Source organism: Sturnira hondurensis, unplaced genomic scaffold (assembly GCF_014824575.4).
Source record: "Sturnira hondurensis isolate 20B ecotype Veracruz unplaced genomic scaffold, ASM1482457v3 Scaffold0021214, whole genome shotgun sequence".
NCBI lineage: Eukaryota > Metazoa > Chordata > Mammalia > Chiroptera > Phyllostomidae > Sturnira > Sturnira hondurensis.
In genome coordinates this window covers 9,778,710-9,793,918 of record NW_028093845.1, presented here as the reverse complement: position 1 = coordinate 9,793,918, position 15,209 = coordinate 9,778,710, and the positions used below count along the sequence as shown (strand labels likewise).

At 41.3% G+C, this 15,209-nt stretch overlaps 1 protein-coding gene across 1 annotated transcript in view; it reads left to right on the top strand.

Moving 5' to 3' along the window:
* Window positions 1–15,209, top strand: part of ARHGEF38 (Rho guanine nucleotide exchange factor 38) — a 136,515-nt gene that overhangs the window by 60,753 nt on the left and 60,553 nt on the right. The window contains exon 3 of the mRNA XM_037031911.1: window positions 13,895–14,018. Within this exon, the coding sequence (XP_036887806.1) occupies window positions 13,895–14,018 (124 nt within the window). The remainder of the gene's footprint in view (window positions 1–13,894; window positions 14,019–15,209) is intronic.

Genomic DNA, 15,209 nt, shown 5'->3' with positions numbered 1-15,209 from the left:
ACCTCTCTAGTGGGGTGACAGCTGGGCTCCAGCACAGAGCAACATAGCTGTGCGTGCCGGTGCGCTGCCCAAATCTCAGACTACGGAGAGTACACACTGGGTCAGAAAGGAAGCACGTGGTGGGGGCACAGATATTTATTAATAATCACTTAGTTAAGGCACTTTAAATATGGACAAGGTTGAAAATTACATGAGTTAATTGATTCATTCTTGGCCATTTTAGTGAAAGTGAGTTTCATGTAAAAACATACAAAACTGCCCTGGCTGGTGTAGCTCAGTGGATTGAGTGTGGGCCTGCGAGCCAAACGGTCAAGGTTCGATTCCCAGTCAGGGCACATACCTGGGTTGCAGGCCAGTTCCCAGCAGGGGACTCACGAGAGGCAACCATACACACACTGATGTTTCTCTCCCTCTCTCCTTCCCTTCCCCTCTAAAGATAAATAAATAAAATCTTAAAAAATATACAAAACTCATTCCTTGCCACCAAAGATTCTGAATCCCTAGTTAAAGGTGACAAGGCTCAGAGTTATGAAAAGATAACTTGTAATGCAAAGGAGTATTGTTAAGTGCAGAAAATAAGTGCAACTAGAGTTCACAGAAGGGACAGATCACTTCCAGAGAGACTGACAAGGCAGTGTTTCATGTGATATTTCAGTTGAATATCCAAATTAAAGGATTAAATATTTGTCAAGTGTCTGCTCTACACAATGAATGCCTCTGCTGAGTTCTGTGTGGGAATCAAGGAAATTTATGTCATGGTCCTTCCTTAGAATGGTTTATAATCTGGTCAAGAAAATGACACATAAACACATAAAATCCAAATAACAATCAAATATATATTTCAAGGCAATGTTAAAAATGATGGTGACAGAAGGCAGCTGGTGATTAGTTATGCTAATCAGTTATGCAGCGAACAATTACTTCAAACATTAGCAGAAGAAGGCACTCACTTTCCTGACCTGTTAATGGCACTTGAAAGAATAACTTTCTTTTCCATCTTTCATGACTCCACGTCCCCCGGTCTCCATCCTACTACTCCAGCTGCTCCTTCTCAGCCTCCTGTGCTGGCTGATCCTCATGTCTAAACACTCAAGTAGATCAGGGATCAGTCTGTGGCCCTCTTCTCCCTTTCATCTATATTCATTCTGTTGAGAATCTGATCAGCTTTCATGCCTTTAATTTCTATCCATGTGTTAATAGTTAAATTGTTTTTATATCCAGTCTAGACATTTTCCCTGAAATCCTGCTTTACTTATATCCAATTTTCCACTCTAATCTTTATTTGGTTGTCCTTAAGTCCTCTCAACTTTAGCATGTCCTCAACTGAGCTCCTAATTTCCTGCTTAAAATTTGCTGCCCTTGCATTCTTTCTTACTTCAGCAAATTCTATTAGCTCTGCCTGCACAGTTGATCCATAATGAGACCACTGTTAGCTTCCTTTATTACTGCTACTCTGATGCAAGAAGCCATCAGTAACCACCTAGGTTATTGCACCTGCCCCATGACCCATCTCTTTTCTCCCACCCTTGTCTCAACCAAAAAAACCAGAGTGATTGAAACATATGTGTCCACCAGATCATGTCCCTCTTCTACTCAGTGCCTTCCAACGGCTTCTCATCTTGCTCTGACTAAAACCTAGCATCCTTACGATGATCTGTGAGGTCCAGCATGAGCAGTCTCCCATTCTCTTCAAGATCACCCATTTTTGCATTCTGGCCTCTCAGTCTTTTGAGAACAAGCCAAGAACACTGCTGTTTCAAGAACTTTGCTCTTGATGTTTTTTTTTTTTCACCTTGACCGTTCTTCCCTAAGATAACGTCACAGCTTGTTCCTTCACCTCCTTCAAACTTTTACTCAGTTAAACGTTCCTTGACCACCTCACTCTCTCTCATACCGAGTTGTAAACAGATTCAGATAGAAGCATTTACAAGCAAGTCAGTTTTTTAGAAGATGATCCCTTGGAACATTAGTAAAGAAATGGGGAAGTAAGAGAGAAAGAAAGGAAGACAAGCGGGGGTACATTCACGAGCAGATTACCCCTGTGACCAAATGAAGCTGATATCCCACTGGGAGCCCTAGGACTCTGTACAGATACACCTCACGTGAGGGGCACTCATCCACCAGCTCCCACTAGACATTGATTGAGGGGGGCTCCCGGAAGCATTCATCCCTGACACTCTAGACTGCCCTGCGTGTAGACAGAGTAGTAGGCGTCTGTGGTCACAGATGCCTTTAAGGAGAGAACCAAACCTGCGTGCAGGGCAGGCCTTGGCTGTGCACAGGAATGTTTAGTACCGAGGGGATGTGGTGAGGCCCCCATCCTGCAGCTTCCCCCATATCTCCCCTCCCCCTTCCCTGCTGGATTTTGTCCCTATCACCTTTCATCCTATATTTGCATGCTATATATTTTGCTTATTTATTTTAGTTACTTGTCTCCTTTATGAAACAGAGTTTTGTCTAATTTCCTCACTGCTGTATCTCCAGTGTCTGGGACATGAGCAGAAATAACTACTGACTGTTTATGGATGGCTCAGGTAGGTAAGCAGTCTGGGAAGTCCAGAAGAAGGGACAGGCTTGCCCCTGGGAAACCCTGGTTAGGGGAAGGCCGACTCAGGGCAGCAGTGCTGAGCAGAGGACACAGGAGCCAATGGCGCAAGTGAGCCAGTGTGTGGCAAGTCCAAGAACAAGCCATTGCTTTAGATTGGTGCAGGTGGTTCTCATAAGAATAAAAATAATTGGAGTGAAACAAGGTCTTGACCAGACAGCACTGTCAGTGTGAGGAGTCTGGGGTCTTTTCTGTCAGCAACTGGGAGGAACTGAATGTTTTAAAGGAGGGGAAGTTATCATTGGGTTGCAAATCCCATTCAACTTCCCTTTTTGGAAAACTGAAAGTGTTAGGTAAGCTAATATGGGGAATAGGGAATGAAGATGAGTTTAAAAGCTCTCTCAGAGGCACAAAGTACAAATGAATGGAGTTTTCATGGAGCAACAAAAATGGCTCACCGAATGTTGAAACTGGTGTAGTTAAACTATCGGCATCTGAGGTCAGGGTGACAGAGGAGTAACCTTACATGTATAATTACATTACAGAGGAGTGACCCTGAGATTTGGAGTCCAGAATTTGGTGATGCTGTTAATATAAGGGATGCAAGGACCTTCCCCCTCTGCAGGACTCATACCTTTTCCAACATTCTGGGCATAGCCTGTGAAATTCAAACTCCGCTGAAGTTTGAGTGTGTTCTGGAAATCAGGTGGCTTAGGGACACTGGGCTGGACACCTTGGGTTTCTAACCAAGGGACAGTTTCTCACGAGGGAGGAAAGTGAGAAATTACTAGCAATTCAAAAATGTGGTGGGGACGGGCTCCGCTTTCTAAAATCAACACTCACGTTGCTTCCTTCCTTTGTCTGTGTGGTCCTCAGGATTCGGAGTGTGACGCAATGCTTTCAGGAGCATAACTAAACTTAGTGGTGGGAAAATACTCTCCGGCCTCTGAATGAAAACTCTGGCAGGCCATGACTTTTTTTCTCTTACAAAACAGTCTCATTTCAGAAATTGAGAATGTCAGTCCGAGATATTGATTTCTACTCTGATTTTGGCATCAACTCTCCCTCCGGTCAGGCCAGCTTCACCAGGAAACCTGCTGTGGGGGGAGGGAGTGTGGGTGGTTTCTTCCTGTCTCTCTCCCTGATGCTACCCTTCCTCATTCCCAGAAACCAGGTCACCAGCCAGCTTCTGACCCTTGGAAGGATGGATGGGAGGCAAGTTGAGGGAGAGGGTAGGTCCACTTGGACTTTGTCCATCATAGGCTGGCTTTACATTCTGTGGGCCTTCCAAATGGAATAGTGTAACTCTCTTATGGGTGCTTCCCTGGGGTGTGTGTTTAAATTTCTGTGACAGTGGTGATGGGGCTAAGGAGACCAGTTGAGGGGTGGGGCATCCCCTCCTGAAGTTACTTGATCCAGACTATATCTGTATTCCAGATGGTGGCTTGCAATTCTCTGCTCAGCTCCTAGACATCAGGGCTTACCTCCACATTCTGCCCTTCAGTGCTGAAGGCAAAATCAGGGATGAGCTTACCCAAGCCCACTCCCTCTTAAGGACCACATCTGATCCAAGGGGATCCATGCATCATTTGCCCCGAAAGCCTGAGGGAGTGCAAGTTGGTCCCAAGTTAGCCCCCATTTTCCTTTAAGTTTCTCAGGCATGAGGCCCACATTGGTGATTTTAACACAGTTCCCTGAGATTTGCCGTTTCAGGTTCTGCATATAGCAAACCATCTCGTACTCACTGTGGAATCTGATAACTTAAGAAATTGACACTCCAGGTAAAATGGAGGCAGGGGGTATTTGATTTTAACCTTCTGTTGTATTTTTACTCTCATTATTGGATTCCAGGGAGATCGCCTGAGGAAGGAAACAGGATAGGATATCCAAGTTGCTGGAGACAGGGCAAGGTCAGTGTGAGAGCTAAGGCCGTGGAGAACACCCTGATGAAAGTACCAACTTTGAGTGCTGGGGATGGAAAACCAGTGGAAATTTTAAGCCCTGTCATGATTAATCTAGATATGGTGATCAAAATGCCAAAAATAAGTGAGATGCCTGAGGGAGAAGGTGTGGGAATGCAAATAGTGGAATTGTTACTGAGCAGAATGATATTTGGCTGCCCACCACCAAACACAGGCATTGAAGAGGGAAAACAAAGATTGAAGGGGAAGAAAAAAAGGCCCAATTTGGAAGAACAGGGGACTCCTTGACTCCAAGCCAATCTCTTCCCACAAAACACAGAAAGAACCCAGTCGTGCCCAGAACCAGAGGCAGCATCCACCAACCCCGCTCCATCCTTATCTGTCCTTCTGGAGCCCAAGGCTGCTACACGGATGGCGCTCCAGCTTCAGGTCCCTCCCTGGAGTGCACACTTGTGGAGCCAGCACTGCGATTTCCTCCCTGCAACTTCCCATGTTGGGACTTGGGGCCATCGCAGATCATTGTGGCAGGTCATGCAGGGGCTCCATCTGTGTGGCCCAGCCTCCGAGTCTGCTGGTCCCCCACAACCCTCCAGGGCAGGCAAGCAGTCTGTCCCCTGCATCCAAGAGCTGATCTCAGAGGAAGTGAAAGGGTAAAGTCTGGGACCATCCGTGCAGTGTGGAACCACAGCACCCTGTGGGCTGTTGCCAAGGGCACATTGTAACAGGGTGTAGGCTGGGAGGCCCCAGGACTCCCCAAAGGGGAGATTTGTAATGGGGTCCAGAACTTGGGGTGCCTGGGAATATAGGATGTCCCTATCCCCACAAGTCTGGCTAGGGGATAGGGACTTATGGAGCAAGGCCATTGAGGGTTATTTTGCATATCAGCAACAGCAGACTAGTCTTCATATCTATATGCAAAAACAGTTATTTTGCGTATCAACAAGTCTAGCTAGAGAGATGGGAGTGACTTTGACCCCTGATGTAACTGGGAGGCAGCTCCCCTTAGTGCGAGCACCAGAGCTTGGGAATGGTTTGCTCCACGACACAGAGCCACACCTGCCTGGACTGACTGTGGGAGGAGCTGGAAAAGGGGGTTATGGAGGAGGTTCCAGGCTGGGATTTAAACTAAAGGTGGCCCCCCATGTGGGATGAGGGATAATGGAGACAAAGCAGGACTTGGGACGGGGACAATGTGAGACCATGTGGGAAGGAAAGGAGTGAAAGGACTCTTGCTGGTGGGCCATGCGGAGGTGCCACGTGGTCTTGGATCAAGAACTAGAAATCAGGGCGACACAGCTGATGGTGCTGGGAACTGTGGGGAGACCTGCTCAGCCGAGTAGTTATTGGGAGAAACTGGGAGTCTAGCCAAGCTACAGACTTCTATTTCTTTTCCTGAGATTGGACAAGGGGAGGCAGTACTGTGTGTGTTTGTGGGTGTTTTAAAGGGACATTGGGATTTTAACAGGGACATTCCACCTTTACTCTAAAGCTGTGTAACTTTTTAATAAATAGCTCATTTCCTTTTCACCAGCTCTGGCACTGAGAGCCACAGTTCCTAACACCTTGCGGCAGGCAAGATGAACCATAGTACACAAAGACCCCGGGGAGGGGTTTGTTTTCCTAACAGTCTCTGGACCCCCACAGGTTCATTCTGTAAGGACATGTCCTTGGGTGCAGCCCAGCGTGCCGAATTCAGCTTTGGCACGAGCCAGCCTATGTCCAGGACTGCAAAAGGCCCCAGTAGGGGTGAGACTCTGCCTGCCCTCTACTTAAATCTCTGGCCCCAAAGTTCTATGCGCTCCAGAAACATCCCACTTTCTAGCCAATCCAGTGGGGCTAGACTAGAAGGTGTGCCGCTCCCGGTGCTGCCACGTTAATTTCCACTGTACACACATCGCTGTGACCTCTTCAACCTGCGCAAACTCTGTGCAGGTTTCCTCCTGCTGTGTCACGTGACATGCTGTTTTGTTTACCCGTTACCTGGAGGTCTGAAAATCTATAACGCACCGTGCTGCAGTTCTGAAACTGTCTCAGGGCCTCTGGCATTTTGAGCCCTTCCTTCCCTGGTGCTCGGGCTCTCCTGCATGGGCTTGGGGTCCCTCCCCTCTCCCCAACAATGTCCCCAGATACCCCTGTATCAGAATGACTAAGCTCTTGGAAACTACAGCATGTATGACAGATAGACTTCATGAGTGTTTGCTCTGCCATACAGCCGTGTCCCTACATCCTGCTTTACACCAGGCCACCATTATACATCTGCCCATCACATTCTTTTCACACCTTTGTCTCACTTGTCTTTTCTCCCTACATGTATTATCTCAAGTAATGTTGTGGTTTTTTTTCTTTTAGAAGTCTCTCCTAAAATTATTTCAAAATTATTTTTAGTGAGTCTGAGACTTTCTTAGTCTTTGGTTGTATTATTAAAAATTAGAACTTTGTAAAATGTGTTACAAAGTGGAAAAAATAATTGGTAAATGTTGAGCAAGAAATTTCTAATACCACTTGTTTTTTTTGGATATCTATTTAAAGAAAATAATTGAAGGTTGAGAGTTTTATTTATTCAGATGATTGGTTTTTGCCTGGTTGCTTTTTACACTTAATAGGATCTGAGTTTAAGAATGCATGAAAAAGAAAGAACAACACACACATGCACACACACCTGCTCACACACATGTGCACACACACACACACACACACAGGCAGCATGCACTAAAGTGATCAGAGCACGTAAATGTTTACTTTGTTTATTGTGTTCAGCCTAGAGACCTTAAATACAATTTTTAGTTGACTTGGTCACATAACAATGTGTATATTTTTCTTACAATCTCACTTGTTCCAGTCCTCAAATCCCTTGCTTATTTTCTACTTTTTTTTTTTAGAGTTTCTGAAGGATCACAAAATGACTGGATCTTCAGCTCACAGGACTGTTCCTAGCAGTACTATTTGTCTTCTGAGTATTTCCTATAAGATCCTGAGGAGGAAAGGATAGCGAACCTGCACACCACCCCCAACCCCCACCATGCAACTTCTTTTCTTCCTGTCCTTGTGTCAGGGTGGAGAAGAGAGACAAAGGCAGGACCCTGGTCACTATCCACCTTTTATTCAAGGATATTAATATAAGCACTTCACTTTTTAATTATTAATCAAACAAAGTTCAGAGACCTCCACCCTCTCACTCCTCTTTCTCAGCAACCTCAGGAGCTTCTAAATCTAACCACAGTTGCTGATCTGGCCTTTAATCACCCCTGTTGGCTCTGCTCTTCCTCTTGCACAGGCCTGCCCCAGGATCCCAACCTTACTTTCTAAAGGGATTGACACCTCTGCCGTGATATAGGCCTGTCCTCATTAACGTCTGCTGGCCTGGACCATTTCCGGGCAGTTACCAGGTAACTTGGACATTTAGCCACAATATTAATTAAAAGTCTTGCTGTCTAGCAGTGAGATTGATTCAACTTGTAGTTTGACTCAATTTGCCAGTGCGCAATCTAGTTTCACAGTAGGAATTTTCACACATACAAATCAGTAGTTTTGTGAAACCTGATGAAATAATGGCCAGTTTACTCTGACAAGCTTTGTAGTCTAGAAACCAACTGAGTAAATGCCATAGTAATTAGATAATTATTGTGGCCTTTGGTTGCCAGGAACTTCTGCCAACATGCTTTTCCACTTGCTGCAATTTTCGTCTCATAAGCATTTCCCTTGTGAGACAAAGTCCTGGTGCTTCCCTCTCAATACTTCCATTGGGTCTCCACTGCTTGCAGTTTTTTAAAATAATTGTTCAACTTTCTCCTACTCTCACCTTACTCATTACAGTTACAGTCTTTATGCCACTGGACTTCCACAGTGTCAGCATGAACAATAGAAGCACACTAATTTAGGGAACACAGCCAGGCCTCATAATGCTGTGGAATCAACCCCTTCTAGATAGCAGTACCCAATGGAACTGTGGATTCCCTCCCACCACAGCTTATGGAACTGGCTTCTGGAATGGGGTAGATGGATCAACGTTCTGCTAGACTGAGTCAGATGCTACCCAAGGTGGGTTTCCTGTGTATCAATTCTATATAAAGTCTAGAATTGGACCCCACATTGAACCTAGATTTACTGCCAAACCACACCAAATAGAAACGCTGAAGTCTTTTTCAGAAACAATTTCCAGAGAAGCATTTGGTTGGTGGAAATCACCATGGCAGTCAAAAATGATGCTATTTATTTTCTTCTGTTTTCTAAGTCATATGTATGTCCTGTGTCTGTATCTGGCACTTTAAGGGCATGAGATTCTGATTGTCAATTAGAAGCCTAACAATAAATTTCCAAGTTGAGGTCAGAGCAGTAATACCCAGCTGAGGGTTTTAAATTAATTGTTTACTGGAAGAAAAACAATGTTTCTAATTGCTGCTATAACTTGACAGACTTTTTGAGAGCCTAAAGAAACACTGATAATAATTATCTTTATGAAATTTATCATACAGAAATAAACAAAGGTGTGAACAAGGTTTTAGCCAGGAGAGCTGCTCATAGTAGTGAAAATGGCAATTTATCTAGTCTTCCAAGATGTAGTTAAGTAGAGTATTTCTACATAATGTTGACATTGAAAACAGTGCAACTGAGGAAGATTAATGACATGAAAAGATGTCCATGTTATGCTGTTTAAACAAATACCTAAATTTTGAAACATTATTTGAAGCATATAACTCTTTATATACACACATGGAGAGAGAAAAACAATTTTTCAGGACACATCTCAAAATATCAGTGATCATTGCTGTGTGGTAGAATTATGAGCATCACATTTTCTTTCTTATTTATCCATCTTTAATTTTCTACAATAAACACTAGTGACTTTTATGATAGTAGTTTATTAAAAAATATTGTTCGCAGACTTCTTTTAAAGGTGTTCACTTTTAAAAGTGTTTCTGGTTGGAGGTACACAGCACACCTAAGAACGTCTGGTTGCTCCTCCCTGTGACTCAGGTAGGCTGTGTGCCCGAGAGCTCATTAAACAGAGAACAATAAACAAGGGTTTCCCAAGTGTGAACTAAAGGGAAAGTTTGGCCTTTGTCAGCAAATTTTCTATATACACTGTTGGCCAAACTAAGCACAACAGTTTGTCTTTGTAGATAAAATTAAGTAGAAAATTATAAAATACCCCCTTAATGTGATATTTTGAACAACCAAATTAGGTGATTTTGATTTCTTTCTCTAAACCACTTTTGATCTCTGCATGCTTGCTTTTTGGAGCCCAGTAGAGTGATTACAAGGAGCATTTTATTGATGGTTACCCGCAGCATAAACAGACCATACGATTTATAGCAATCACTACAAATTATCAAAATTTTATTGAGTAACTACATGTGGGCCCAGCACCGTATTAGACACAGTGGGGTATTCAAATAATACACAAAGACCAATGTGGTAGAGGATCTCACAGTTTTTACACAAAGACAGATTAATTAATAATGTCTCATGTGTATACATATATCTCTTCAATACAAGCAATTCAGTGAGTAATTGGTAGGTCAGAAGCAAAGTCATGGTAGGTCAGAAGAGGGAGAGGTTAATTTCCAGGGAGCAGGAAAGGTTTCTTAGAGGAAGTAAGATTTTTGGCTAGAAATAAGGAAAAGTGTAACAGTACTTTATTATTTGTAGGTAACAAATAAAATTTAAACTAGATTAAATAAAAAGGCATTTTATCAACTTCTGTAATAGGATGTCTTGCTATGAATAAGGGAAGTCCAGAAACTAAGATGATGCTGACAGGCTTAGCTTCCTTCTCACTGTTGATTTTGTCACGTTCAAGCTTCCCACAAAGATGACTTCTGAAGACATGAGCTTTACATAATTAGGGTTTACAGTCCAGACCTTTCTCTTTCCCAACAACCGTGTATTAAAAACCAGTGAAGAGTATCGTTGGCTCTGCTTGGGGACCTGCCCATTCTAAGCTAAAATGTGTGGCCAGCTATGTCTCATACTGCTCGTCACTGTAGGGAGTAGGATAGGGCACAGGACAGCATGACCGACGGTTTCACTAGATGACATAGAGCTGGGGAATAGTTTCCCCCCAAAATGCAACAGACAGGTCAGAGACATGTGTGAAACTAATGGACAAACACTACCATTACCACATTCCATTTCGGATGGGTAGAACGTTGTGAAATAATATGAGGGCAAAGCATTTGTGAGAAATGGGAAGAGCTTGGGCTAGGATATGAGTGCTGGGAAATGCAAGGGATATTTTGAAAACAGTGCGTGGGTATGGTGCTTGTTGGGTGCAAAGTAATTTTATAGCAATGACAACAGTCTCTGAATTGGCAAAGGTTTATAGATGTTTTCCTTTACTTAGACATTTTTACCTGGGAAGTTTTGCATGCATACAACTGTAAGTTCAGCAATTATTTATATGTAATGGGAACTTGCTACATGAAAGAGAAGTTGTGATGAATGCTCATGAAATGGAAAGAATTAAATTCTCACCAGAAACACTGACCTTTCATTTTCTGTTTTATGCACTTGAATTATTATATACTGACTTTGCTTAGAATAATGTATGCTTAGACTAAATCTTCTTTCAAAAAAACAAAATTTTAATTCACTTAAAACATAACTTGAACTCTTAGACCATTGCCTCTTCCTAGTAAATGTTTAATAAATGTACACAAATGATTCTTTGTATTCATATCAATAATTATAAAATCATCTACCAGTTTTAAAAGCTTATTTGGACCAAACCTTTGTTTGTTCACTGGCACAGCAGCGGTTGAATGTGAATTCATGTTACGAGGCAGAATCCCCAGGGCCTGTGGTGATCCTGGAGGTGGAAACTAAACCAACTGATGTTTTTGTCTTTTCTGTCTTTCATACCGAAGTGAAATTAAAAGCCATGTTTTTATTATATAGTGTTTGTTGTATTGAGCTAAGATTATAGGTAGATATAGAATTAGTTCCTTGCTAGATGAATTTAAAATCTAAATTAGACAGATATGCAAGATTCCCCCCTTGAGAAATAAATTGTAGAAGTGACAACTTAATGAACACTCAGGAACAAGCAAAAAAAAAATCCAGATAGAGCTGGCAAAGTATTACATTAATAGTGTTTTCTGGTAATGTGCTCAGGCATAGCACTAAACGGTCAGTTCCGGTTCTGGTTCCTTTCTGATCTTCCTAATTTTAAGCACAGCACATTCCTCACTCTGCCTGAGTTTCCACATCTCCAAAATGGTTCATAGTTCACAGAGAAGTTGGAATGATGTATGCAATAGTAGGTATGAAGCACTTCCAGTTTCTCAGAGTCAATTTTTCACAACAAAATGAAATAATTCACCATATGAATTACATCTAATCTTTTATCTTACAAAGCAAGTAAATTAGGGCTGAAATTTTAGACTTTAGAAGGATTCTTTTCAAAAGATGATTTTGAGAAACATGTAGATAGTACATCTAAAATAACTCAATCTACCAAAATTTGATTCATACACAACTTTTAGAAAATATTTTGCACTAGTCTAAGATACATCTTTTTAATTTAATTAATAAGCAATGCATAAAGCAATTCCTTAGAATGATTCATTCAATCAGTAGTACTCAGAAATATGGAACATTTGAGTCATTTAAAATTATTAAGAAAAGAGCCATACAACTGTTATCTGCTTTTTAGATGTTTTTATAATATTAAATATCATAGATTTCAAGCAGAAGGGCCACATATACCTTGTCCTGTTTAAGTGCCTGCTTCACAAAGGAACATTTTGTGAGATACTGGATTAAAGACCCTAAGAGCCAGTAATAATTGCAATATAATGATGCACTACAGAGATAACGATAAGTTCAGAATACATAAAAATAGAAAAAAGTTGTATAGCATTGTGCTACATTGAAACAAACCCATTACATATGATCACATGGAATCTGATTACAAATGAGGCTGGAAGGTTTTTCTAGAACAAGACCGGTAATGGAAAGGTGAAGAATTTCCCAAAATGGCTCAAAGAAATGTATACAGCCAGACCATATTGCATAAGAAATAACTGACATAGTCACCAAATTTTAAAGAATATGCAACATAAGGTCATGCTTCTATGTTTGATAACAGAATCTCCTTATCAAAATATTATCCATGTCCCATACGGGGAACGATGGGTGGGTCAGTGTCAAAAAGGACAAGATAAAAGATGAGTGCTTGCCCCCCCTTCTCCCCTCTAAACGGACCTGGCACACCTAGTGAGCCTGATGCTGAGAGCGTGAGAAAGGAGCTGCAGTTGTTAGACCTCATCTTCAGAATTCCTCTGAGTCTGTCTCTTACTCTATGTTCCTGTTGCCAATTTCCCTGAATTTTTCAGCCTCTTGTTTTCTGATCCTTAGCTCAACTTTGTCTCCCTCTGATTCCTAATTTTGCTGTCTTGGGTTTTTGAGCGCTGCTTTTCACTTTTGAACCACCTCCATGATTTGATTTTGGGGGACTTTTTTTCCAACGACCTCATGCATGGTACACCGTGGGGAAGAGGTACCTACTCCTATGCCCTGTTGCAGTGCAGTGGGGCCTGTACCAATCTGTTATGACCCAACTGGACACTGCTTGATTATGAAAGATCTGACTTAAACTCAAGAGAAAGCTTTTGAGTAAAAGCTTTTGAGTAAAAGTATGTATATCACCACACCTCACTTAGATTGCCTAGGATAGTTGGCCATCATTCCACTGCCTCTGACAGACTGGCTTCTATTACAATTCTTGGAACATAGAATGTCCTCAGGAAATACTTAATAAACGGATGGGTGAATGAATAGGTAAATTATTATAAATACCAGCTATAAGACCTAGGAATGATTACACTGGTTTTTGAGCATGTGCATGAAGTTGCAAAACACGATGAATCTTTAATTAGCAGAATATGTTTGGTGAAGATTCCTATTCATATTTCTTTTTAAAAATAATCAGGAAGCAACTTAGCACATCTACTTGTCATCAATTTGAGAACATCTGTGGTTTTAAAACAGCTTTGAAAATAGTTACTTGCCTAGATTAAGACCTGGCTTCTGCTGTGTAAGCAGTAAAGTATTCTAAATCCATATACACAGGTACATACCCTCGTAGAGGGCAGTTCATGGAGGTACCAATTAGCTGGCTCACTTCTTCACACTCTGGTTCTTATAGGAATATGTAGATGTACACTCCACACACACACACACACACACACACACAACTGAGTTAAAACAAAGAAAAAGACAGAGGTAACAGGTGCACATCCCAATTTCTTGCATGAAAAGCTGCACATTTCCTCTAGAAATCCTAAATAAGGGTGTTTACAGAAATGGTGGACAAAAGCAGCTGAGCTGTCATATGAAATGCTCACTGTTTAGCAAGGGAAAACATCCTAAATACAATGTGTCTCTCTCCATCAGCTGCTGTTCAGTGTTTGTACTTGTTTTTTAGATTGATGGGCTGGATGTGGATAGCTTATTTAGCAACATTGAATCCGTGCACCAGATATCCGCCAAGCTGCTGTCATTGTTGGAAGAGGCCACGGCAGACGTGGAACCGGCCATGCAAGTCATCGGTATGTTTGTTCTCCTACAATGCAACAGGAAGTAATATTTCAATAGCCTCCATTTGCTTTGGTTTTATATTTCTGACTCACCAAATTTCCCAGGAGATATATTAATGCTAAACCCATCTTCAGGCTCATTGTAATTATACAAACTCAGTATTTATTTTGAAATGGGTTTATATCCATTTGCTGAAGTCTCTCAGTGTAAGCACAACCATTTGCTTTTTAGTTTTTAATCTTTCAAACTCTTTGCCTTCCAGATGTTTTCATTTTATTTTATGACTAGCACTTGATCCTTAAAGAATTAAATATTTAAATACTTTAATAGCCTTATTGATTTTAGTCACATCGTTTTTTAGATTTATGCCTACAAATCCATTGATTTTTGGGGTTATAAATTTTTTGTGTGTGAAGGGTTTATATGATTCATAAGACAACAAGTTCAACTTTTTCCATGCTTTTCTTTTTTTCTATATTATTTTCTTTTTATATATGTTTTCACTCCCAAATACCCATAGATTACTTTCTTACTCTGGTAAGATTTTTGAAAAAAATAGAGATATCATTGGAAATGTGTTAAGCCAAATTTTTATTCTTTTCATTTCTTGGGAGTTGCAAAGGAACATTGTGTGTGAAATCTGTGAAGGCAGTTATCACATCAAGATCTCAAATGCATAGCACCAAATAGGCCAAGAATATTTTAAAACCATTTTTATCCTTTTTTATTTCACACATAATATGCAATATATGCTCATTACAAAAATATTAAGACAGTTTAGGAGCACACAGGGTAATATATGCATACAACGACACTGCCTTCCCATAAAAAGCTGCTGTTATATGTGTGACGTAGATCTTTTTGTTGAGGACGGGCACAGAGACACAAATACACCTTCACACCTTATGTCTTTATTCATTATGTCTTTATTTGTTCATGGAAATAGAGTTATAAAAATGGTATGATATTGATCTTGTTTCGTATTTATGGGTGACCCAAAGATTAATAAGCAAGGCTGATCTTCCATGAGAGGTGACTCAATCTGGCTATGTGTAGTATTTCACAGACCAAAATGCCAATTCACTCAAAAAGATTCTCCCACAGAAAGGTTTGAAATTCAATCACTTTTTGTAATTAAATATCCTCATTGTATACTGAGTTGGTGTTCCCCCAAAATGTATTTGTTGAAGCCCTAAACCCCC